The sequence below is a fragment of the Dunckerocampus dactyliophorus genome, chromosome 3 (assembly GCF_027744805.1).
Source record: "Dunckerocampus dactyliophorus isolate RoL2022-P2 chromosome 3, RoL_Ddac_1.1, whole genome shotgun sequence".
In the NCBI taxonomy this organism is placed as follows: domain Eukaryota; kingdom Metazoa; phylum Chordata; class Actinopteri; order Syngnathiformes; family Syngnathidae; genus Dunckerocampus; species Dunckerocampus dactyliophorus.
In genome coordinates this window covers 31,776,381-31,803,103 of record NC_072821.1, presented here as the reverse complement: position 1 = coordinate 31,803,103, position 26,723 = coordinate 31,776,381, and the positions used below count along the sequence as shown (strand labels likewise).

The 26,723-nt window shown below is 40.4% G+C and overlaps 2 protein-coding genes across 2 annotated transcripts; one reads left to right on the top strand and one right to left on the bottom strand.

Annotated features, from left to right (window-relative positions):
• Positions 1 to 997: 997 nt before the first annotated feature.
• On the bottom strand, positions 998 to 12,399 carry LOC129178027 (very-long-chain (3R)-3-hydroxyacyl-CoA dehydratase-like). Its single transcript, XM_054769681.1, has 11 exons — positions 12,159 to 12,399; positions 11,374 to 11,416; positions 11,196 to 11,269; positions 10,094 to 10,258; positions 9,233 to 9,284; positions 9,023 to 9,133; positions 4,728 to 4,855; positions 4,517 to 4,629; positions 4,348 to 4,454; positions 4,128 to 4,259; positions 998 to 2,569 (listed from the first exon to the last, which is right to left on the bottom strand). The coding sequence occupies exons 1-11, from the start codon at positions 12,237 to 12,239 to the stop codon at positions 2,493 to 2,495; spliced, it is 1,083 nt and encodes a 360-aa protein (XP_054625656.1). The 5' UTR covers positions 12,240 to 12,399; the 3' UTR covers positions 998 to 2,492.
• Positions 12,400 to 15,297: 2,898 nt separating this feature from the next.
• On the top strand, positions 15,298 to 25,286 carry LOC129178026 (solute carrier family 22 member 18-like). Its single transcript, XM_054769679.1, has 10 exons — positions 15,298 to 15,453; positions 15,818 to 15,915; positions 16,002 to 16,147; positions 16,446 to 16,578; positions 17,528 to 17,640; positions 17,847 to 17,957; positions 20,737 to 20,837; positions 20,925 to 21,026; positions 21,270 to 21,390; positions 25,096 to 25,286. Exons 1-10 carry the CDS (start codon positions 15,298 to 15,300, stop codon positions 25,284 to 25,286), a joined length of 1,272 nt encoding a protein of 423 aa, XP_054625654.1.
• The last annotated feature ends 1,437 nt before the right edge of the window (positions 25,287 to 26,723 follow it).

Genomic DNA, 26,723 nt, shown 5'->3' with positions numbered 1-26,723 from the left:
AGAGCAGGGGTGTCCAAAGTGCGGCCTAAGGGCCATTTGTGGCCTGCAGCGCATCCTAAAAATATAATTTAAAAAGAAAACTGAAACAAAACAACAGCAACAGCAACAAACTTAAAAATCAGCAGTAATTTTACAGGAATAAAGTCAAAATATTATGGTTATAGATAAGGTTATCATTTAATTTATTTTTACATGCATATAGTTTAAATGAATGCTTCATGTTACAATTCACAATGCCATATGTCCGAAAAGGAGTAGGAAGAAGCAGAGTTTATTTAATACCATCCTATCCTATCCTAATCGTATCACATCCATTGCTAATACATATTATTATTTTTTTTAAACAGACAAAAAAAAAATGCAGCTTTTTCCTGTTGCTATCCAGAACCGCTTCCTGCCATCTTTGATGTTGTACTGTGAGTGTACTAAGTGCTCCTAATTTGAGTACTTTGTTGGGCAGGCCCTTTTCCTTATTGTCATGGTAATATGATGTTTAATACGTATCCAGATCGTTGATATCTTTGACAAAGAGTACTCTTACTTCTCCTGGACCTCCGTTTAGCTTGATGTAGATTTTGCTGTTGGTGCTCCAATGCTTTGTATTTTTCCCTGCTTCCTCAAGTCGATGTCAGTGTTGCGTTTTGTCAGACGTTTCAGCAGAGCAGTTTTGATTTCCCTGTTAGTGAACTCAACGATGATGACGACAGGTGTGGTGTTGTTTCTGCCATATAGTGGGACGCAAGTGTCAATGGTGTTGATATTCCCATCCACCTCCTTTGATTGTAGGAAGCTGGCAATCTCTTGCTTTGTTGAAGGAACATCCATTCCATCTGGTTCTCCTCTGTTTTGGTTGGCCCTGTCCTTTGTCCTGGGTATAATTCGAACCCCTGTGAGGATCACTTTATTCATTCATGCTCTGCCATGTATGTATGTCCTCCCCCGTCGACAACGGGGGGGGGGGGGGGGGGGGGGGGAATTCAAAAATCAGGGAAGCAAAAACTTAAATTGATACTAATAATAGGCTCCTCCGAATTGCTGTACTCTATTCGGTATTCCAAAAATACAAACAAACAAGAAATCATGAAAACAAAAAAACGCCTTGTTGACATTAATAACAGCATGATTTGTCACCAATGGCATAAAGCTGAAATGCAGGCCGTTTCTCTTTAAATATACGGGGTGTCCCAAAAAAATCTGACATCATTTCGCAGGCCAATAATTTGGGAAATTCTTCTTGAAATAACTTTGAATTTTCACAGGATGTATAGAAACAGCTCAACATTTAATGTTTTATTTTTGTTCTGTTTACCGGTTGAGCCATGCCATTTCCCAAAGAGAAGCCATTTTGCGTCTTGGAATGTGCTCGCACGGTCACCCCAGACTGTTGCAGCCGTGTCACATGTGGTGCACATACTAAACACTTGTGAAATCGCTCCCATAATAAACTTAGGATGTTCAACACCTAAACTGTTCAATTTCATTGAGCTAGACATAGCAGTTCTCAAGATAATTGCTTTTAAAATGCCAAATGTTTTGAGAAACCCTGTCGCCTGAAGTCAGCTGGGATAGGCTCCAGCATACCCCCGTGACCCTAATGAGGATAAGCGGCATACAAAATGGATGGATGGATGGATATATAACTTCTTAGCATATGCATATATATCTAGAAAAATGAAAATATTAAATTGATCACCATATCCAACTCTCATTGTTTTGCAGTATTTTATTTGTTAGTATTTTGTTCATTTTAGTGTGACTTCTTTGGGTCAAGTAATGTACAGCGTGTCCCTAAAGTTTGGACACATGCAAAAATTCATATATTATACAATTATTTTAAAACATATTAAAACTGTTTAATTCAATATACATAGTTTAATTATTCCATTTAACAATTATTTTAAAAAAGAAAAGAAAAAGAATACAACTTTTTAAAATGTTTTTTGCATAACGCAAATATTTTATGTGTATATTTTGTCCAGACTTTAGGGACACTGTGTATGAATCAATATTCCAGCGCTTCTTTCAGCACAATACCTTGTCATAATACTTAAATAATTACAAATATGACATTAAATGTTCATAAGCACACAGTTCTTAACTGTTCAGCTACAGAGGAATTCTTTAACAGGCCACAACAAAGAGCTTCATGTGTTTTTGAGTGTGTTAGCACTGACCAGCGACACAGTGTGCTAGTCCAATAAATGAAGAAGAGTTCATATTAAATGTTTGCAAAACAATCCAAAAAAAAAAAAAAGGGTTCATATTTGCCAGTGATGGATTGGTTGGATTATGGCTGTTGCTGCTCACACACAGAACAGCAAGAGATCGATAAGAATTAAACTAGATGGATGTTTTTAATACTCAATTCACGCCATCAAGTCCCACGTAGAAAACATCCAGGAAGGTTGTGTGTGTGTGTGTGTGTGTGTAGAGGAAAAGTTAATAAGGAACGGAAACATATTGCCTCTCACAGTGAGTGATGTCCTGCTTCATTAGTGGACTTTTCGTTTGCTTGATCGGTATCGTCTCTTTCTCTGCTTGTGTAGATATCGGAAATTGATGAAGAGTCCTGGGGAAGACAAGGTTATGACTTAGTTGATGGCTGCAAAGCTGCCTGACATGACGCCAGAGAAAGGCAAAGGAGGTCTTTAAGCATAATACATACACAAATATTTACACATCAAAAACACAAAAGAAAAAGAGCATTCTAGTATGGAGAGCCTCAGGGGCACTGTATAGAGGGAAAAGGTTAGCCCAATTCCAAGGGGCCCCCAAAAATAGAGATGATGTGCTGTCCGGGTAGGCCTAATGTGATTTTTTTTTCCCCCCATGGGGCTCAAATTCCTGGCGGCAGCCCTGGAGAGACTGCAGTAGATCCCTGCCTAGTTCGCTAGCCTGCGTATTTGTGGATTTCGTTTCTCAGCTTTAAATTGTAGAGAACTTCTGTTGTTGTTGTTGTTTTAATGGGAACTTAAATAGAAAGTGATTTGATGACAGTATTTGCAGGCTGGGGTGGTGGGGGAGTGCCCAGCTATGAATCCAGTAGAGGGTGCTGTCTGACAAGTCCATTTACTCAACATTAGGTCTGTCACTGCAATCAATAAATCAATTAACCACACGATAAATATGAACAAACTTGATAATTTTGCCGGCCTCGATATATTGTCATGTGCATGCGTGTTTGTTTTCCTCATCCCTCTCTCTCTGCCGAACAGGCTGGTTTCGCTACATCTTACGCCTTAACACATGGGCGCGTTCTATAGCGGAATGAACGGAGTGAGTGAACCCTCCTGTCAATTCAGTGTCCTTGTCCCAGTGGGGGGAGGCGGGGCACTCACGAGTGATTAGAAGCTATAGCCATGTGAAAGTACACTGCAAACATGTTGAATAAACATGGGAAACAGGGTTGAAACACGATCTGATGTCAATTGCAGACCGTTTGCGCATCATCATTCTGTGACATGAAAAGATTTGTGATAAAGATAATTCCCGAAGTATAACACCTCATTTTGCACCAAACGCATTTTGCTGCATCCAAAACATGTACTTTGACAAAACGTTACACCTCATTAAACGTAAACAGCGTATTCCATTCATGATGTTGCTAAAAGTGAATCAAGAAAGCATATATGCAGTTGTGCTAACGTCTGCATTGACACACAATGTGAACGTCAAGAGTATTTAAAATGTGTTTCAACAAATCAACAAAAAATGATGTAAAGACCTGACTGCCTACCGTGGTGCAACAATGTTATTTTACTGACATGCTTTTATTTTTAAGGCCTGATTTTACTGCCTACAGGAAGTGGAACACCAATGTTGCCTGAGTGTTTCAGAGCGGACCTGAAGGTGTGATGATTCGGCGGTATACATTTTTTTAGTACCGGAAATACTAGATTTAAAAAAAAAAAAAATTCCCATGAAAGTTAAAAGATGGGAAACTATTAACACGGGAGGGTGCCGGGAAAGAGCAGCAAAATACGGGAGCATCCTGGAGAAATTAGGAGGACTGACACATCGCCAGGAAAAATAAAAAAATTATTTGCACGTACGGTAGCCATGAAATTAGCTGGTTAGATAAGGAAATGTAACACAATGACTTATGCGGTGTGTGGTGGATGCCTTACCCAGGAACATGATCACCAGGTAGAGCTGCAGAGAGTACGAGAAGCTTAAAGAGTGTCCGAGCACAGCAGGCAGGGGGAGGCTGAACAGGCGGGTCTCATCAAAGATGGGGAGGGACTGGATCACAGCCACCGCTGGACAAATCCACATAAAGACAAGCTGCCTCCGTCAAAAAATAACTTGTATTGCCTGTAATCATCCCAGCCACCAGGCGGTGCTAACCTTCAGTAAGAACCCCCAGTGGGTACAGAGGGATCCAAAGGCTGTATCTGAGCCACGTCAACAGCTTCCACTGGATGCCCATGCAGGCCAGCATGTAGAAAGGGTACCTGCCACCAGGAAGCCATGGTCAAGCCAGCGTATGCATCATCAGCAGGAGCGGTGAGCTAACCTGAACACTTCAATGGTGCTCCACAGGTAGAACACGAAGAAGACAACAGGTTTTCTCTGCATCTCTTCCAGGCTGCCAAAGATGACAAACAAAATGACGTTCCTCCCCGCCAGCTGTGACAGGATAGAGATTATTATCAGACGATTACAAATATGAAGAACATACGGTAACCACGTTTTACTGGGTGTTGGAACAGGCTTCCTTTCTTTACCTGGATCATGGCGGGGAATACTGCAGTCTTGACCAAGCCTAACAAGGGGTTGATGACTTCCAGCACGGCCAGCATCTGACAGAAATACATCATATCAGCTGTGGTGTGGAAGGTGTCATAGAAGGAATCTGTGGAGCGTAAAGAGAAGAACAAACTGCTATAAACAATGTCCTGACATAATCCTGGTCATTTGCTAAACTCATGTTTCTGTACCATTTCAATCAGAACATCCGTGAAAACATTTCATCCATTTCAATGCACTCATGATCGTTCAATTTCATCTAAAACTACTGTCTAATCTTTCAACAAAATGACATTTTTCACAAGGTAAACACAAGATGATCTCTGAGTGGAGTTTGCATGTTCTCGCTGTGCGCGCGTGGCTTTTCTCCGGGTACTCCGGTTTCCTCCCACATTCCAAAAACATGCATGTTAGGTTAATTGGCAATTAGAAATTGTCCGTAGGTATGAATGTGAGCATGAATGGTTGTTTGTCTATATGTGCCCTGCGATTGGCTGCCGACCAGTCCAGGGTGTACCCCGCCTCTCGCCCAAAGTTAGCTGGGATAGGCTCCAGCATACCCCCGCGACCCTGATTAGGATAAGCGGCATAGACAATGGATGGATGGAGGTGAGAAACACTACTGAATTCGAGAAATAACTCATGGCAAAACAGGAAGGTGGTGTCCCGTGTTGAGTCTCGTTGCCACATTGTTCTTTGGGAACAGTAAGATCAAGAATCACATCTTCAATGAAGGTAAAAGTAACCTTAAATGTTCATTTATCCGTGTCAGTCATCATTTATGTGTACAGTATTTATATGCATTTCCAATTGTTTACTGCATGTAAAACTATAATTGTAGAACTATAAAAACATGCCTTGTCTAAACATTTTTGGCTTCCTGTAACGGATTACCGGTAATTGGATTTACATTCTTTCTAAAGGGGAAAATGTATTCAGTTTGAGCCCATTTTGGTTAGAGTCAGACCTTCTGGAACTAATTAATGGCACTTATCAATGTTCCACTGCATTTCTAAACATATTTGTGTTGTGTTTTCAAGTTTTTTGCTCACTTTTTGTCCCACTCACAGCATCTATAAAGCATGTCTCATGGCCAATTATGCAAATTGGAGGATTTTTGATGGAAATGACCACTTTTGGGTCTCTTTTATGCTGAGCTTACCTTAAGCGGGGCATATTCTAGTAATAAAAAGAACTTTGTGAACCAGGATTTCATGATTTGGTCAACTTTGATGGGTTCCATTGTGGAGTCATTCCTCGTTTATGGCGGCTAATTGGTTCCACATCCGACCGTGATACGTGAATTTCTGCAAAGTCTGATTCCTTATTTATAAATAGAATATTTTCATCGTTAAGAAAACCTGTTTACGCCCATCTCAATATGTTTTTTAACATTAGAGCACTCTAGACAGTAAATAACACCCCTATAGTCACTCTCTTATTACCCCAAAAGACTTAAAACAAAAATATGACATAATATAGACTCACACATGCACACTTCAGTGTTGCCAGGTCTGCTTATTCTAAGTGACTTTGTGCATGTTTTTTTGGAAAAGTGGCTTGCAAGTTGTTTTAGGCTAGTCGCTTGTTTCTCGCGAGTCCAGGCAACACCGACAGACATACCCCTAGCCTACGGTTTGTTTCATTTGATACGCTTACTACATCTTTATATAGTACTGTATTTTACGGACTATACGTCACTCCGGAGTATAAGTAGCACCAGCAAAAATGCACAATGAAGAGGGGAAAAAAAACCCATGTGTAAGTTGCATTTTTGGGGGGAAATTTATTTGATAAAATCAGAGACCAATAACAGACAACGGCAAGTTATATTAACAACAACAAAATGGAGAAAAGGCTAAACTGGCGTCTGTTAACATAACTTGGACAGGTGGTACGTTAAGGTAACATGTAGTCATTCAGATAACTATACACTAAACAACCCGCAAAGTCATCTATATTCATCGCCTTGGCACCTACCTGGGTGTAATGACGTAACTGCACGTTCTTCAAGCACCCATGTGAAAACTTGTTCCTTTAGCTGTGGCTATCTAGCTTTTGGCCCGCTTTGTTTTGCAGATGCATCATAACAAACCTGGCGATATACAGTAGAAGCTACATGTGGACTGCTACCGAAGTAGCGTTATTTTTCGGTACGTTATTTTACATATCAGAAAAATGTATTGAAAATAAAACTGAAAATGGGCGAAACACGTTCTTTCTTAAAATGTAGCAGATGTTGATTATCACTACAAGCCTATAGAGCGCCCTCTCACGGCTGTCAGTGTGAAAAAAACATAAGCCGCTCCAGAATACAAGTCACAGGGTCACAGGACCCAAACCATGGAAAAAAAAAAGTGTAACTTATAGTCGGGAAAATATGGTAATAATACTTACATACTGTACTTGTTCATGCTAATTACACACACACACACACACACACACACACACACACGCAATAGGCCATAGTCAAATGCAAAACTGCCAGGAACCGCAGCATGTTTTTTATTGCATGTATTTGGGGAAAAAAACGGCATAGAGTGAAGCCGCAAAAGTGAAAGCGCAAAATGGCGAGGAACGACTGTTCAACAATTTAGTCGACTTGACATGTAGTTCATGAATTTAAAATAATTCACTGCGTAGCGGAGGGTTTGTTTTTAAATAGTCGAAGCAATTTACATCGGAGTTTAAAGTAGTATCAAAAGTATTGTAGACGCTGCAGAAGTACAATGCAATTTGTTTCTGTGCCTCTGAGGAGAATCATAACCACAAGAGCCAAAGCGGATGTCATTAATACACATTAAAACTTTACCGCCGCATGTAAGCGCTGTAGAAATCTATGTTATCCATTTGACCAGTGACAGTTCGCTACTAGCTTGCAGCATTCTCCTCGTCATTGATGAGAAACCCACATAGCTAATTGAGCTAAAACGATCAAAATCACCCCCTAGAGCAGGTGTGCTCATACCTTTTCAGCCTGCGAGCTACTTTCCCAAAGATCTACCTCCTACTATAAATATAGAAAATAAGTATTTACTATATTTATGAAAAATATGAGTACGTACTTATGTACATGATACATGTATACCAGGGCTGCACGCACCTTTTCAGCATGCAAGTTGCAAGCCAAAATGATCTACCTCTTTCTATAAAACATATAACATACTATATAAAATCTAACCGGCAAACTTTGAAATTATATTGTAAATATTAATGATTAGTATTTCACATTCACATTGTCAAAGTTTACAGGTAATCAAAGTAGTCGATACCATAATTATATTCAATATGGCAATAAAGATAATCACACATAATTCATCAATAGTTGTATACATAACCTGAGTACTGGTAATATGTCAATCAAAATAGCTACGTAACGTTCATTAGGAGACACAGTTCATGTATTACATCCAGCTAGCATCTGCTGTCAAACATTACCGATATACAAGAATTGAAAATGATTATGCAAAAGACAATGCAGCCGAAGTCAAGGCAACATATTAAAAAGGTTTCAGCAATGGGCACATTTTCCACTTCATGAAGTAATAGTTTAAGAAGCCGAAGTGTAAAAAAAACCCCATTGATTTCTGTAATGGAGTTCATGACGCGAAGCAAAGCCATCAAACAATACACTTTTTTGCTACATAACTAGCCGCTACAAGTGAACAGGTCACTTTTGTTGCACTACTACCACTAAGTTAGTTTCAATTCAACCGTCATATGCACAGTAAAACAGGTAGTTCTGCTATGCAATGAAATTCTTGTTCTGTTCATTCTCCCAAAAAAGAAAGAAAACACAAGAAAATGAATAAGAACATAAGAAACATTAATACCAATAATAGTTTAACCGTAATCAGAATAATAAAAGATGAAAGATCCATCTCAGTGTGTCGCGAAGGACCAAAAACTAATCAGGAGGGGAACTTCATGTCAGCTGACTGATATCATATGACATCTACAAAGTGACGTTTACGCAACCAACCCAAACTATCTCGGCGATCTACCGGTAGCTCACGGTCGACGCAATGGGCACCTCCTGCCCCAGAGTTTCGGAGCCACACAGCGGTTGGGCCCAGGCACAAAAGATGTGAAAAATGGGAGATTTAGTACATATACAGATAGTCACTGTTACAGCAGAAAAAGCAACCACTCCTGAGCACTAAGGTAAGGCAATAAATTCTCTCTACACCCTTGCTATTATACATCAGTTTGAAGGAACGGCATGCTGCATCTACCCATCAACCTTGCCCTCTGGTAGCAGCGTCTTACAAACCTTGACCAAGAATGAAGAGCCGAACCGTCATGTTGACAAAGATCCATGAAAATCCAAGGAACTGCACCAGGTTGTACATAAATAAGTAGCCTTTCTTCAGCCCAAGGTAGTCTATGGGGAAGAAAATCAAGTTAAAAAAAAAGTTGAGTGATGAAGGCACCGTCTTTGATAATTGCATTGTTTTCCGGTGAGGAGCTCAACATGACTCACGGTCTTTACGAACTCTTGACTCCACACATATCTTGTTTAGCCTTTCTTCCTCCTGAAAGGAAATTAGGGAAAAAAAAAAAAAATCAAAACGATTAAAATCTATATATATATATATATATATATATATATTTTTTTTTTTTTCCTAATACAGTTATTAGGAATTATTAGAGCCTTCTAGACACGAAATAACACCCCATAGCACCTGTACACGCATAATACCCAGTATAGTAGACAAAATAAGAGTAAATAAGCCTCGTGATTGTGCGTGTTACTGTAAGTGCTTTCCCTACGGCCACAAAAGAAGCGTTTTTATTTAGCATTTTTACTAGGGATTATTGTGCCTGTTGTGAGATAATTCCAACCTGCAAAAAAAGCCTGTTGTTCTGGCGATCAAGTCTGATCCTTGTGTGTCTCGCCGAACATTACAGTAACCTACTGACACCTAGTGACCACTGCAGAATACTACATTTCATCAACATCTTTGAATGCATCTTTGCAATGCCTTATATTTGCATTTTAGTTCATTTAGCCATTTTAATGTTTGAAAATATTTAATTTAGGCAAAAATACATAACATTTGCTTAAATACGCATACTTTGGGAGTAATAATAGACCGTATTTACCCAAAGAACAGCATATATTTGTGAAAAACCGTGACAAAAGTGAAGTTGTGAAATTTGAACAGCAATGTGGTCAGGGACGACTCTAATGGTGTTTAGCTCAAACTGTGCAAACATGCATGACATGCAGGTCCTCCGATGATGGACAAGGACAATATTTCTAGAACTGAAGAGATTGGTTGTTTGAGAATTTAAGCAGACTAGTTCCTTTTATTGTTTTTTTTATTTTTTATTTTTTTACCTTAGCCTGAAGTTCCATTTCGGCATCAGACTCATCCAGCCAGCGGTCAAAGTCAGGGGCCAGAAAAAGAGGCTTCTTCTCCTGCAGCGTCAGTCGGTCCCACCAGCGCTCCTCTTGCTTCTTGATTTTGATGTCCACCTGACGCTGTGTTGACTTATGATCGATCTGAACGGGACATAGTAAAGACGCAACATGACCATGATTACAAGAGTCACTGCCGTCTAGTATGCTTCTTTGTTTGTCACATAAGACACACTTCAAACCGAAAAGCTCTGACAGTATCTCATCTTTTTCAGTTATTAGTATTTTATCTTTTTACATTTCATTTCATATTTATATTTTAGTTATCTTATATTTATTATATAATTACTTAACAGAACACAAACTTACTGACGTACGGGTGCTGGTTTCATTTTGTGCAGCGGCAGACGTACGTGCGTGCACATTTCAAAACAAAATTTTTATGTACATTTATTTTATTTTTCTATATTTGAGAAATATTAATTGCCATCTTATATGCTTTTTTGTTTGTCACGTAAGACACATTTCAAACCAAAAAGCTCCGACATTATCTTATGTTTTTCAGCTACTATTTTATGTTTTTACAGTTCATAGTTACACTTTAGTTATCTTATATTTATTATTTAAAATTATTTAACAACGGAACATGAACTTATTGACTTATGGGTGTTAGTTTCATTTCGTGCAGCGGCAGAATAGTGATGCACATTTCAAAGCAAAAAGCTCTGACATTAGCTCTTTTTTTAATTATTTTATATTTATTTGTATTTTATTCTTATTGCCTATTGACTTACGGGTGTTGGTTTCATTTTTTATTTATTTATCTATTTTATTTTTATTGAATTGTTGTGTATGTGAGTGAGGGCAAACAGGTAGTGCCAAAAAAAACAAAAAAAAGTATCGTCAAATCTATCTTTAGTAGTCCAAATTTATTTGCGGCAGGCCGCCACAAAAAATGACTATGTGGAAAACACTGGACTTTGAGCAGCTGGCCTGACAGGGTGGACTTGCACCAAGATTGTTCAAGACAGGAAAGTAAAATGAGCAATAAGTACTAATAATGCACTGAAACAGATAATACCTCAGGTCTGACGGCTTCCAAGAACTCCAAACTAAACTTGTATTCATTATCTCCTTTAGCTCCATGGCCCTGTGCTGTGGAAAATAATAGCACTTGAATATCCAATCACTCTGTTACGCCTTTTATGTTGCCATTGTATGTCACTGAAGCAGAATACAGCGTGAATATTCATACAAACCTCTGAACTGCATTGTTTTGTCATGTAGGTTGATTTCAAGATTCTGAAACACAAAACTTTGCACTTTAGGAGACCAGAGAAGTAAACCTGACCCAAGCTGGATCTCTAAAAGAAGACACAACACTCAAAACTATCGTGAGTTTGCCTGTCTTGTTTGACTAAAGGGTGTAACTAATACAGTATACTTTCGCATCCGGCCACTCAAGTAGAACTTGCCAGGTGCTGCTGTCATCCTGTTTCACAGGTTTCACCTGAGAGCCTGATCTCAAGCTAGTAATTCCATTAAAAAGTCATGCATCATTTATGGCACACTGGTCCTACAGATGCTGTCTAATGATACTGATGGACTGTGTGCGCGAGTTGGTTACATACACTTTTCGCGCTGAATGGAAGGGACCAAAAAAACATTTCAAGAAAAATGCTGAAAATGGCTAGAACACATTCAAACCCCAAAATGACAACCGTTTATGACTGTTATACAACCCATCCCGTTATTGAGCCAACGATTTACGTGGCTCGTGTTCGCATTAGAATGACAACGAAACAAAGTGCACGTTCGACCTTATCGGCCACCGTCGTAATTACTCCAGGGCCGCACTTTGGACACCACTGCTCTCAGCTGACTCTTTTGGTCAACATGCTCGTCCGCTCAAATATTATAATTCCACAGCGCAGTAAACATGATCCCTACGTATGTATCAGTATGGATTTTTCACGTTGGGCAGGAGTATGATCAAATAAAGGCAGAAATGAAGCAGCTAGCGAGACGAAGTGGACAGTGTTACCTTGGCATCAATCAATTCCACACGGAGTAATATCTCTCCATGACGCTGGGCCCAGTACACGTGAGGAGTGAGGATCTGCATTGCCACCAACTAGTTATTTGTAGATATCTACATGCCACAAAGACACACCACCGTACCTTCCAAAATGCCCAACGACATTTAACACTACAATAGTGGTGAGTGGTGACTGATATGTCCCGGAGGAGGCTGCTTCTTTTGGCTTGATCGGCAGCCTCCACGCAATTTGGTGCACTACCGTCACCTACCGGACTGGAGTGTGCTGTCGTTATCGTGGCAGGAAGTAAATTCTGGTTATTGGCTAAATATATATACCTGTATATGCAATAAATAACAATTTCAATTCAATAATAACAACAACATTAACTAAATAATACAATTATTTAATTTTATTACATGCAATTGTTTAAGCAAAATAATGTAAAATGTGCAAATAAGCAAAACAAACATAAAACTGCTATGGCCACATATTGCCACTATTAGGGCCACATTGAAAAAAAAATAAACTGAGATTTCGAGAACAAAGTCGAAAATTTACGAGAATAAAGTCGGAAATTTATGAAAAAAAGTCATATATGTACAAGAGTAAAGTCTGAAATTTACCCCCCAAAAAGTTGTGTATTTATGAGAAAAAAGTTGTAGTATTACGAGAATAAAGTCGGAGATTTCCGAGAATAAAGTAGTAATATTACATGTCATCGTGTCATACGTGCCAGAGGGAAAATAGAGCATAGCTCTTCAGGAAGGAAGGAAACTTTCCTCTTGCTTCAGGCAAGCTTTTATTTATAACGTGGCAGCAAAATAGATCAGTTTAACATAAACAGCCCTTCTTCTAGCCCTTCTCAAAGGTCACTTAAGTCCCTCCTTTTCATAGCTGTCTCAGGCAATGCCTGCTACATAAAGTTACAGGTTTTTCTCGATAATTTTTTACTTTATTCTCAAAATAATTTATACTCCGTCGTAACAGGCATTGCCTGAGATAGCTATGACAAGGGGGACTTCACTGATCTGTATAATATATCTGGATAGCTCATACGTCGCATGCCGGAGTGCAAGCTGCTGAAGCCAAAGAGACGCCATCTTACCACTCACATCGCGACTACATTCGCACAGCGTACATAGTGTACAAAGCAGATGAAGAGGCTCGCAGAACATCTATATTTTAAATTAAAAAGCGGGGAGATTCTCCCATTCCTTCAAGTAACGCAACCTTCGTCCCTTAAAAACGATTTGATACGTTATTCTCTATCTTTTGGCAATATTAAATGTACTTTTCCCCTTCCAATTCTCATTGCCTTTGGGACAAAATTATACTCTGCACCCTGGCTCAGCACTCCCCTATAGCAATGCATAGTTTTACTTCTCTAGAAAGAGATTTTAATTTTAACTGCATATCCCATCCCTTTTTCCACTAAAATCCATGGTCATGATCTTTTACTTTTTTTTTTCTTACTTTCATACAATTCACTATGCTCTCGTCTGTACAAAATATGAATCATAAAAGAGAGTGACCATATGCTTTATGTAAGACAATACGTTGTTTGCAATCTCAAACATACCGGTATGCATGTTCAGTAATATTATTTTCCAGAACATATCATATGAATGAATCCTTTTACGTCAGTCATTCTGCAGCAAAAAAAAAAATGTTGTTTATCTAAATGAAGGGTCATGCCGGGTCAATTGTATGCAAACTGGCTTGCTAACTGCACTGTATACAATGCCTGGTAAGCATCATGGAAGCACTGAGATTCTCCCATTCCTTCAAGTAACGCAACCTTCGTCCCTTAAAGAAATACATATATCATGATATAACAAAAAAGTACGTAAATTTCCTCGTAGCTATTATAGAGCTATATAAACGTATCAATTCTGGACATACATTTAATCAGAAGAATTTTACACGATCGAAAATATCTGAGAGATCGACAGTTGCAAAACCCTTAAATTATCAATCATAAATCTACATTTCAATCATACTTACAGGTGAAATGTTCGTCCACAGCCTTTGAACTGGCGATTTGTGCAGTTAATAGCTGCACATCTTAAGGCAAAATTCGTGTCCAATCCGAATTAATAAAAGAAGTTCACCACGAATGCAAAAGCTTGTCGAGAATTGTTTCTTGCGAGTGGCAATATGGCGGCCGTGTGGCTTCACAAGTCATCGCCAATGCGCTAGCCAGATATATTATACAGATCAGTGGGCTGGCTAGACTTGCTAATCTGTGCTCAACTGCTCTGTTTTGCTGCCATATTATAAATAAAAGCTTGTAGTAAATTTACGACTTTATTCTTGTAATATTACAACTTTTTTCATGTAAATCTATGACTTTTTTTTCTCATAAATGTACGACTTTATTCTCTTTTTCTTTAAATTATTCTCTTTTTCTTGAAATTTGGCATCGAAATTGGGCATTGGCATCAATACTGTCTTTTTTTTTTATCAGTGCGCCCACCCCTGCTGGGTAGAATGAACAGAAAAACCAACTGTAGTTGCAATGTTTCGCAATACATTTCTTGATAAATGTCAGTAAAAAACTGAGCTGAGTATGTCAACAATATGGCATGTAAAAAAATACAAAACACAAATGTACGTTGCCAAGTGATGTAAGTCAATGCGTCTTGTTGATTTCCTCTGTTGCAGGTTGATGAATATGTGAGGAAATACTTTTTAGACAGTGAACAACACCTACCACTTGTTGATTCATTTGCAGTTACACGTTCTGCACTTGCATAGTGACCTCCATCTCGGCTTTCCTTTCAAAAAGTCCGCATATAATAACCAACCAGTTGACGGTGGTGGGTCAGTGTTATGTTGTTACACTTCAATGCCCCTAGATGGCACTAATATGTTAGACATCTGTGGAGTAAGTCTTGTTGTATGGAGGAGCTGTCAATTGTGCTGTGGTTATGCTAGAGATGTTGCCGTTCGCTTTCAAATAAAGAAACCAAACAAGAGATAAGTTTCTCTCTTTTCAGTTGATATCTGAAGATATCACAGTCAGAGAAGGTTTTACAGGAGAACAAATGTTTTTTAGTCCATCTCCGATCCACCATCCACCTTCATATTGGTGACAATACAGTACTAGTACCTTACTTTACTTTTGACGTGCGATGCAAAATGACAGGAAGAGTTGAAACCAGTAACCGAACCGCTCCAGTTAGCGTCAAAGCTAACGCTGCGGCACAACCAACGAAGAACAAAATAATCTATGTCGTTTATCTAATTGCCGCTTTGGACCTAACCTGGATGTTTTTACAGTTCTCCATAACAACTGTAAGTATTTCTGCTATGGCGGCGGATGAAGGCAATTTTTACGTGAGTGCCGTGAAGTAGACGCCGACGCGGAGTAGTCAGAAGGCTGTGGATCAGAGATTATCATTTGTCCAATGGAAAAATTACTTTTGTAACATAAGTAATTATATTATATATCGGGCCTATATTATTATTTTTTTTAATCCTTTGTCAGTGTTAGAGACTCATATTAACTATACTGCAGCAAGCCACTAAAAAGTCTAATTTTCCACATCCAGAACCATCCCACACATTGTGTACACACAATCAGGGCCTGAAAGTATTGTACGTATGTAAATGTATGCATTCAAGTCATGTGTGTGTTTTTTTATTATTTCTCATGCAGTATTTGGCAAAGAAACTGAGCTTTGACACCTTGTGGTTTGGTTATTTGCAAACCACAGTGGGTCTGGTCCAGCTGTTTGGGCGTCCTTTGTTTGGAAGGCAAGCGTTGTTAAGATGTTTTATGACATGTTATTTCACTACACAAGATATGTTTACATTCTCTTTCTTCCTCAATGGTGTGGCAGGTTTGCCGATGTTTTTGGGGCCCGAGCAGCATTTTCGTTGTCTTGCACTGCAACTATAGTTTTCTTCGTTCTGTTGGCACTGGCAGACTCTCCTGCCATGCTTTTTATCCATAAGCTCCCCACAGTCTTCATGCATGCCTTACCAGGTCAGCCTCTCCTGTATTACACATCTGTTTCATTATTATCCACTGGAAGCCATTTATGTTGACACCCCTTGGACCTATTTTGCAAAGAAATGACTCCTTTGGCTTTCCCATTTAATGTTGACAAAAGCGGTCAACTGTGTCTGTCGTTGTCATTTTCATAGCACAAAATGACATACTGTATATAATGATAATGTATTTATCATCCTTTGGTTCTATTCAGATATCATGGCCTCAAGATCACCAGATGTAATATGGAGGGAATAATGGAGTTTCCATCTTCTTCCTGTCCTATCTGCAGCTTCTCAGATGGTCGTGGCAGACCTTTCCAAACCGGAAGAACGGGCAGATTGTCTTTCCAAACTCGGTCTGTGTTTTGGCATTGGAATGATAGCTGGCCCTACTTTAGGGGGGCATCTGGTCACTCACTATGGGTGAGTGTCAACGCCCATTTCTGCCATACTTACGTGCATCTGTCATAACACATGGGCATGTCGGTTCTATAGCGGAATGAATGGAGTGAGTGAGCCCTCCTGTCACTTCAGTCTCTTGTCCCAGTGGTGGAGGCGGGACGCGAGCGAGTGCACACACATGCTGCAAGTGAGCATTGTGAGGAGTCACAAGCAAGGCTGAAAATGAGTGATTCTCCTAAAAGGGATACCGCGACAGTGCAGTTACTTCGAGGGTCATGAGGCACAGACTAGTGATTTGAAGCCATAGCCAATTATTCTTACGGTATTCCGACAGCATTCCAAACATTCTGATTGCATGAAAAAAAAACGCAGCGAGCTGCCACTGAAACGTCACCCTGAAACGTCGCCTTATTCACATCACTTCATATGCCGTGGAAAAATGGAGCGGAGTTAACTTATGTCGACACGAGCCAGCCAATCCGAGGGATGCCAACGGGTTTGTCGGAAAATGTGATTTTCGGAAAAATGATGTGTTGTAGTATTAACTTCATCATCATAGCTAAGCAGCGGCAAACATAACTGCTGTCTAGTTACACAGCATTAAAATGTGCAATCTGTCACTTCCTGTTCAGTGCAAAGTAAGCTTCAAAATAAAACCATGGCAGCACCATTTTCATTTTTTTTAGATTGTTTTTAGATTTGTATATGTATGAAAGCTTTATTGTCCTTTTCGTCAATACATACAACAAAATTAGTGCCACATGTCTCTGTTGCTGGCCAAAGTAAATGTGCAAGCAACGGCTAGTGTCTGTTTTCATTTCGGTTATGTCGACGACCGGTCAGCCAGTCCGAAAGGCGTCGACAAAAACACAGAAAGTGACTTGGAACTTTTCAGTGTATTTGTGCAAGTTTGTTGTTGTTGTTTTTCGCTTTGCCCGGTTGACATTGCTTTTGTTTTGTATTTCTATAGGGAGAGATTTGCCGCATATTCCGGTGCAGCAGGGAGCGCATTAAGTCTGTTGCTGGTGTTAATCTTTATCCCTGAAACCACCAAAGCTCAAGATCCAAAAACCAAATCAAAGTGTAAGACACACTTGAGTTTCTCCACGCAAAATGTTCATTATGTTTGGGCAAAACAGTTCCTACTTTGTGCTTGAAGGATACTGGAGTTTGTTTTTAGACACGAAGACTGGTTGCTTCGGTCTTAGTTCAAAGACAGTGTTTGGAAATGTAAACTTCTATTGATCTTTTCAGTTGATGTTTGTCATATATGCTTGAATCCACTCCAGCTGAGACTAAAAGAGAGTCCATATTCAATGTGGGACAGATCACAAGACTCCTAAAGTATCCAGGCGTGACGCCAACTTTTGCTGTGAAGATTGTTGCAGGTTTGCCTTCAGGTGAGATCTAAACTCCCCTGCTTGGTTTCCTGCATGTGAGTTTACTTGACTTGTTTGGAATAACAGGTTTGGAAAGCAGGCAAACTTCACACAGTATCCGAACAAGCATTTGTTTATCGCGGTTAATTGCTTCCAGACCCGACTGCTAATGTTTATGTCAACATGTGTTGTGTATTGTTAACGTCATCATTATTGCTCAGTAGTGTGAAATGACAACAGCAACAGCGACATAACTACTGTCTAGTTACATAGAACTAAAACGTGCACACAGTGACAGTGAGTTTGTATTCAGTGCAAAGAAAGCTTCAAAATAAAAGCATGACAGTACTAACCTGGATTCTACCAAAGTAAAACTAACAAAATGCACCCATTAAAGAAAGATTTGTGCATGTGGATCACTCTCCTGAAACTGAAGCGTGACATAGCAAGCTAAATTTTAAGTTATATTCTCACCAATTGGCATGTACACAAGCAGGAACAAATACTGAATGAAATGGACAAAGAAAAGCGTATTTTGCATGGTAAGCTTAGCTTCAAAGCCCTGGCAGATGGCTTTCTTGACCAGACCAAAGTTATTTGTATCTACTGTCACTGTGGGTTGAATTGTCACTGGAGTACGTTGAGTCTCAAATGCCGTTTGCTCAATGGAGAAAGTGCTGGTACACTGCAGGTATTTTTTATTGTCATTTATACAGTAGTACCTTGGCATACGAGTGTCCCAACTAACAAGTGTTTTTTATCTACGAGCTGTCTCTCAGCTGCAAGCTAAAATTTGGGTTATGAGCAGAGGAGTGAGCGAGCGAAAGGCGGAGTGAGCGAGCCGACACACAGTGCTCAACGAGATGGTCGTATAGGTTCACGAGGGAATTCGTTATCGTTATTTTTATTAGTTATTAGTCATTTATAAGCCTTTGTGCTCGAACTGCTGTGTTTGTCAAAGGACAGAATAAAACTTGCATTTTGCAAAACCCACGTGGTCATACTTCCCCACTACTGAAGTCGCCAGACGAAGAAAAGTGTTTGGGTTTGAGTGTCTGTAAGAGAGTGTTGGGAAGTGAAGTATAAGCGTGACTGACTGACTGAACTACAGTATGTGGCCGCAGTCCTAGTTCTGTAAACTACTCACGGTTCTTGAGGACTTTATGTTTTGTAAGTCGTCAATATTTATTTTTCTACCACCCTGTTTTCATTTCACTTAATTGTTGGGTGTTTTTGCAAACCTTTATTTGTAATGTTAGTCACAATTCTATTTTGTGAGATTATTTACTTGAAGAGAATGATTTTTGAGTGATGGACAGTTTACCTTACCGATGTCTACTTGTTTTTTATACATCGAGGTCCATTTTGTGTTGAGCTGTTTACAAAAAAAACATACTATCCAGTCTCATGTTGATAAGTGTATTAAAAACTTTGAAATGATCTTTCAAAGGTACACTAATTATAGATAAAAACTTCCTTCTATTTGCAATTAATTGCAATTAATTACACCAGTCTAAGATGCCATCAGCGGTTGACATTCGAAAATGTTAACACAATATACATTATTGTAGTTGTGTGATTATAGTTTTCCATGCATAAAACAATTGTAAATGCATATAAATGACAAATGAAAGGGATAAATGAACATTAAGGTTACTTTTACCTTCACTGTTTTGTCATGAGGTACAGTATTTCTTGAATTCAGTCGTGTTTCTCGCCTTCTTTATCAAAATGCTGGCACTTGCAACTTCCTTTAGCTCCATTTTGGGTTACAGCGTTAAGATGAGAAACACTATTGAATTCAAGAAGTAACTCATGGCAAAACAGGAAGGTGGTGGTTGTTGATCTCACTGCCACATCGTGTCTTTGGGGACAGTCATGTCAAGAATCATGTATTCAATGAAAGTAAAAGTAAGCTTAAATGTTCATTTATCCATTTCATTCATCATTTCTATGTATTTATATGCATTTTGAATTGTTTTCTGCATGCCAGACTATAATTGTAAAACTATAAAAAATGTGTTTTCTGTTAACATTGTTGGCTTTCTACGTTTTCGACATTTTTGGCTTTTTACATTATTTCTTATGGGAAAAATTCATTCAGTTTGTCTGTTTTGGTTAGAGTCGGCCCTTCTGGAACGCATTAAAGATGCTAACCAAGGTTCCACTGTATAAAATCCATCCATCCATCTTCTATGCCGCTTATCTGTGCCGGTATGCTGGAGCCTATCCCAGCTGACTTCGGGCGAGAGGCGGGGTACACTCAAACAACCATTCACACTCACATTCATACCTATGGACAATTTAGAGTCTAATTAACCTAACATGCATGTTTTTGGTTGTGGGAGGAAACCAGAGTACCTGGAGAAAACCCTCTCACGCACGGGGAGAACATGCAAACTCCACACAAAAATACCCAACGGAGATTCTGTGTGGCCAACATGCTAACCACTAGGCCACCGTGCGGCCCACTGTATAAAATATCATATGAAAACACAAAAATCAAAATTAAAAATATGCACAAATGGAGAAAACCATGTCAACAAACAAAAATGGCCTATTCTTTGGCCAAAGTCACAAGTAAATGTGCAGTTTTTGGTTAGTTTCGGCTTTGGTTATGTCGACAACCGCATATGTCGACGTCGAGTCTGCCAGTCTCAGGGGAGGCAACATAAACGGTATTGCATTGGGCTTGTCCCTCACCCCTGTTCTTTGTCTTTAAAGTTCTAATAAAATTATTTACCCAAAAATTCCAAAAGCATGAAACTGTCAGTGCTAATGCTCTGCTCTCTGTCATCAGGCATTTTCCAAGTCATGTTTTCTATCATTGCAATGGAGTTTTTTAAGTTGACACCACAGGAAAATGGCTACCTCATGGCATATTTTGGAATAACCCGGATGGTGAGTTGTTTTGTTTTTTTTTTTAAATTGATCCTACTAATGAAGAAAGACTGACTGCAAGTCCATAAATCCCAATCCTTTGCTCAGGTGATTCAGGGAGGGGTGATCGGACGACTCACAGCAAGGTACTCTGAGAGTTCGCTGCTACTTCTGTCCATCGGGATTTCTGCTTTGGTAGGCCTGGCGCAGGTACGCACAAAACACACCTGCAAACACACACACCCCGAGACAAAACAGTGCTGAACTCCTCCAAAGAAATCGTTAGTTTGGTACTTGAACGTGTCATGTGAAGTCTTTATTTAGTACATGCTTGGCTGCTTTTTGCAAATGCTCAGGTCATGGGTGCCTGGAAGCTATTATTGTACTGCATGTGTTCTATGTTGTGTTCTATGTAGTATAAAGAGAATAATCCCAGAATTCCTCATCCTGCAGGCGTGCATGCAGAATGTGTTCCAGTTCTGCCTCACTGTGGTCCCCATGATGTTTTCTCTCTGCGTGTTTAATGTCATCACCGACAGTTTGCTCACCAAGAGCGTACCTTCCTCGGACACAGGTGAGATCTTCCTCATCTGTCAGTACAGTACATCAGTCAATGTTATTAGTGTTGCTTCGGTGAAATGTCTGTGTTTATGAGCAGGGATGGCCCGATACCACCTTTTTATGTCCAGTACCAGTGCAGTACCAATCGGCCCATACTGATACCAGCATAGTACAGCAATCCCTCGCCACTCCATGCTTTGAATATCACGGCTTCGCTCTATCATGGTTTTTTAAAAATATATTAATTATTGAATCATGCTGTTTCATGCTTAATACGGCCTATTATTAGGTCAAAAAGATGCATATTTAAGCAAATGTGTCACGCTTCGCAGGACAGGAGCGTGTACTTCCTGTCCTGCGCCATTATTCTGGCAAGCTATGCTTCCGGGGTGGTGGAAGGAACTGCCACTCCACGCCTGGTGGCCGCACAGCTGCGGTCAATACTAATCACTGACAGTTAAAAGACCAGCGCCGTCGTATGCGCCGCGCTGGTTCATTGTTGTTGTCATTTCCATCGTTGATTTTTCCGTGCTGTCACCTACCTGTGTATAGTTGATATTATTTTTCCCACAGAGTTTTTCCTCTGTTATTTTTAGTTTGTTCCTGTCCTGCGCAATAAAATTACTTTTATTTTTGCACCTTGCCGCCTTCTCTCTGCACCCTGGGGGTCAACCTGCCGACAGCTTCAACGTTCGTGACAGAATGAACCAGCCAGCAATGACCCCCGCAGAGACAGCTCCCCGCAGCTTCGCGGAGATGGACGTCTTTCTTGAGCGTTTGCTGCGGGAGCATTGGACACTCGGTAGGATCGTGGAGCGCCTGCGGGAGGTGAGAACCAGCAGTGATCAACGCAACCAGGTAGTCGGATGCAAGGCCCACCTCCAGCCCCCTCGCCACCCTTCTGGACCTCTCGGTGACGTCTGGAATCCGTCCCTTGAGGGGGGGGCTATGGTCGGCTGTGCGTTCCCATTCGCACAGCTTCTTGCGGAGCGGACCGCAGGGACGACGTTTCGCCAGGTTGAGGTCAGGTCACCTCTGGTGCCCGCAATTTTGTCCCGCGGGGCCGAGGTTGGATCACCTCCGACAGCCGAGAGCAAGCCGTCGCCCGCCGAGGCTCCTCCCTCGCCTCCGACAACCGAGAGCAAGCCGTCGCCTACGGTCGGCTGTGCGCGCTCAGTTGCACAGCTGCTTCCGGAGCGGATCGCAGGGACGACGTTTCGCCAGGTTGAGGTCAGGTCACCTCTGGTGCCCGCAATCCTGTCCCGCGGGGCCGAGGTTGGATCACCTCCGACAGCCGAGAGCAAGCCGTCGCCCGCCGAGGCTCCTCCCTCACCTCCGACAAACGCGAGCGTTCCCTCGCCCGCCGAGGCTCCTCCTCCACCTCTGACAGCCGGCGACCCTCCGCCGGTCCTCCCTCCACCCACCCTAGAACTCCTGGACTCATGGAACGTCTGGCATCCGTTCCGTGGGGGGGACGTACTGTCACGCTTCGCAGGACAGGAGCGTGTACTTCCTGTCCTGCGCCATTATTCTGGCAAGCTATGCTTCCGGGGTGGTGGAAGGAACTGCCACTCCACGCCTGGTGGCCGCACAGCTGCGGTCAATACTAATCACTGACAGTTAAAAGACCAGCGCCGTCGTATGCGCCGCGCTGGTTCATTGTTGTTGTCATTTCCATCGTTGATTTTTCCGTGCTGTCACCTACCTGTGTATAGTTGATATTATTTTTCCCACAGAGTTTTTCCTCTGTTATTTTTAGTTTGTTCCTGTCCTGCGCAATAAAATTACTTTTATTTTTGCACCTTGCCGCCTTCTCTCTGCACCCTGGGGGTCAACCTGCCGACAGCTTCAACGTTCGTGACAAAATGTTTATGTTTTTTGCCTAAGTTGAGCATTTTCAAGCACAACGATGGCAAAATGAAGTAAAATACAAACATAAGGCATTCAGAAGATGCATTCAAAGACGTTGTGATGGTATGTAGTATTCTACACTGGTCACTAGGTGTCAGTAATGTTACTGGAATGTTCAATGAGACAAGCACCAGACTTGGTCGTGACACACACAGGCACCAGGCTTATTTATGTCTTAAATGGCTTATTTTCTCTTATTATGTCTACTATATTGGTTAATACTAGTGTAAAGGTTATTTCATGTCTAGAGGGCTCTGATAATGTCAATAACGGTATTTAAAAGGTCGTAAACAGGAATTCTAGCTATGAAAATATTCCATTTATAAATAAGGAATCCTACTTCTGTTTATGAGCAAGGGCAAACAGGTGGCTCCATTTGTGCCAATCCAAATGCATTCGTTGCAGGCCGCCATCAATGAATGTATGGGAAACACTGAAATGTATTCTGCTTAATAGACATAAAAAAAAAAAAACGCCATGGTTAAACAGCAATAATACTCTGCTCCCCTGAAGAAAGAAATGAAATTGCCCACAACATGACTCAAGTTATGCGGCTGATTAAACCATATTTAATTTACAGTCCAGAAGCATTTACAAAGTTAGCTTTTATGATTGTCCTTAATACGCCACACCAACGTATGTAAAGTAAAACAACATGATGCATCATTGCATCATGGCCAATGATGCAAATTAGATGTTGACGTCCAGCCAAATGCCACAGTTAGATTGCAGTCCTGTGGGAAACTGCCGTTTATTTAGTTCTACCACTTTTTCATATCACCAAAAACGCAGTCACTCTGCAATTACGCTAGGACCTAACTGTATATATGCACTTATACAGTACATACAGTATTTCATTACTGGAGTAAAATGAGCATTTGAAAAGTTATTTATACAGTGTTCCCTCGTTTATCGTGGGGGATAGGTTCCCAAAATAGCCCGCAATAAGTGAAATCCGCAAAGTAGCCGACTCTATTTGTTTACAATGATTATATCTGTTTTAAGGCTGTAAAACCCCTCACAACACACTTTATACTGCACACTTTTCTCAGACGGGCGTTTACATTTTCTCACATTTCTCTCTTGTTGAAAGACTCTCGAAGTTCAAATTTTGTTTGAATTTTAATGATCAATCTACGAGGTTGGACACAAGAAATTATTAAGTGACTCACACGTATTCACTCCTCTGACCGTGACTCGTCCTGGCGTCGTTCGGCTGTCGCGGTTTTGTATCCTTGTTAAAACATACTGTTCCTGCTATCGTATTTTCCTCCTCCTCGTCCTACTCCTTGAACCCAAGATTCATTTAGCCGGTTAGCTTCTCCGTCTTGTTCTACTATTGTTTATTGGCGGTTAGCAAGCAGCTCACATAGTTTGCTAGCAACCACTTACCACAACAGGAAACGGCATGAAGGAGATTGATTGACAAAGGTGTACAACCCATCAGGACGCAGAACACAATGGGCGGGTTCTCCCTTAGCCAATAGGGACTGTAGTGGCTCTGTTTAGCCGGATATTGTCTACTGTGGGTTCCTAATATGCTCATACAAGCACATATATACAACACCCTCTACTGGTAGTAGTAGTAAATACTATATCAGACACATGCAACAGAGCACTGAGAAATCTCTCTACTACACCAAAAGGACATAGAACACAATACACGTTCATACGCCGTTAAAAAAAACCTTGTAAAATTGCACTTTAAAAAATCTGCCAGACAGCAAAAAAGGTGAACCGCGATGTAACGAGGGAAAACTGTATAAAATCAGGATGCTAAGTGAAACCTTTCTGCTTCCTCATGCAGGCACCATGTTGGGACTGTGTGCGTCTGTTCAGTCTCTACTTCGTACAGTTGGCCCGACCATTGGCTGCTTTCTCTACGTAGGCTACGGCATTTCCTCCATCGGCCTTCTTCAGTTTACTGTGAATGCTGCTGTATTTGTGTACCAGCTGCAGCTTCGACTCGAGAACAAGAAAGACGAGCACAAACAATAAAAAAATGTTTTATGTATTTTTGCATTAAATACAAATTTAATAAATAATTTGATCCACACTGAGTCTGACATGAATCATACAGCCGGAGGGGCGTCAACATAAACTGGTTCCAGTGTAAATATAATAATTATGCAAAAAAACCATGTTAGGTTACAGAAGCATGCCCAAGGTGAAAAGCAGCGTTCCTCAGGCTGTGGCACGCAGGAGACATTCCACCTACGAGATTCCTCCTGTTCTTTTTTACTGTATTTTATTGAAAGAAAGATAAATGACAGCACAGGATTATATATATTTGTATGTATTAACAGCATCAAATTAATTAAAAACGTAAGAGATGGCACACATGTCTGAAAATCTTCTTACCGAACACTGTTTTTTTTTAGCAGAATATTTGAATCGGACTTTAACTGTTATTATGAGCAATGAGGAGCTGCTTTCAAAGACACCACGTCATTTAAGCTTAATTTACGTTTTGAGTGAATTTTCTGTAATTTCCGATCACATTTGAATGCAGCAATTTGTTCTTCCGCATTAAGAGTTGCAAAGTGAGTGATAAGAATATCCACTTATTGTTTTTCTTAGCATTTCTGTTTATCTCGACCACACATACAGTACACGCACAATAAAGACGTTGTTGTGATGTTCGGATTGTCTGTGAATGCATCTCGCGGTTTGTCTCGTGACAATGAGGAAGTGTTGTTGCAATGACGAATGGACTTGAGACGTGTTTGTTTGGAGTAGGTGAACCCAAACTCATTTTAGGGACGTACAACAACAAATAGGTTGGAGAATGAAGACGTTTTGGAAAATAAGAAGCCATGGTGTGCTAAAGTGAGCAATGATTCACTACCAAAATCCAAGACGACAAAATGTGGAAGGAGAAGGAAAAGAAAGGAGCATAACCTTAACAAATGTCTTCCCATAGAGGTCATGTCGCTATCCCCTTAAGAAGATGGCGACACCATTTGGAGGAAGGTGGGGATCTCGCCTGGGCTGATTTTATACCACGAACTCTGCCTCTGAGGTGCTCAGAGAGAAAAGACGTCAACCTCAAGTTAATGTTGTCTTACAAAAGATAACAGCAAAAATATTAGTAATTTATCCAATGTGGAAAGTATGCAAAATCTAAAAGTTCCGACCAGGAGAAGAATGCAGATTTACCCTCTACACAACCTTGAGAATTATGGAGTATTTTACAACAATAAGCTTACTATATAATGGCCCACTGGGGTCCAATATCATTTTAAAAGCACCTGAATTGAGCATAATATGCCAATCTTTGAATACAATAATTGTTTCATTGTACTATTCAGTTTCACATACATTCATTTAATTGTGGTGGCCTGCCACAATTACATTTGGACCACCACAGAAGGAAAGTTTTGACCTCCCTTTTTTAAATGTGTTTATTTTTTAGATTTAGCGTGTTCGCCCTCA

Bases quoted from the DNA above. Each gene is read 5' to 3' on its own strand.
- LOC129178027 (XM_054769681.1), bottom strand. From the start codon at position 12,239: ATGCAGATCCTCACTCCTCACGTGTACTGGGCCCAGCGTCATGGAGAG. The intron at 9,285-10,093 runs GTAAAAAAATAA...ATTTCCTTTCAG, and splicing joins AAATGGAACTTCAGGCTAAG to GAGGAAGAAAGGCTAAACAA. The intron at 4,856-9,022 runs GTTTGTAAGACG...TACGCTCCACAG, and splicing joins GCTCTTCATTCTTGGTCAAG to ATTCCTTCTATGACACCTTC.
- LOC129178026 (XM_054769679.1), top strand. From the start codon at position 15,298: ATGACAGGAAGAGTTGAAACCAGTAACCGAACCGCTCCAGTTAGCGTC. The intron at 17,641-17,846 runs GTAAGACACACT...AATCCACTCCAG, and splicing joins TCCAAAAACCAAATCAAAGT to CTGAGACTAAAAGAGAGTCC. The intron at 21,027-21,269 runs GTACGCACAAAA...CTCATCCTGCAG, and splicing joins CTTTGGTAGGCCTGGCGCAG to GCGTGCATGCAGAATGTGTT.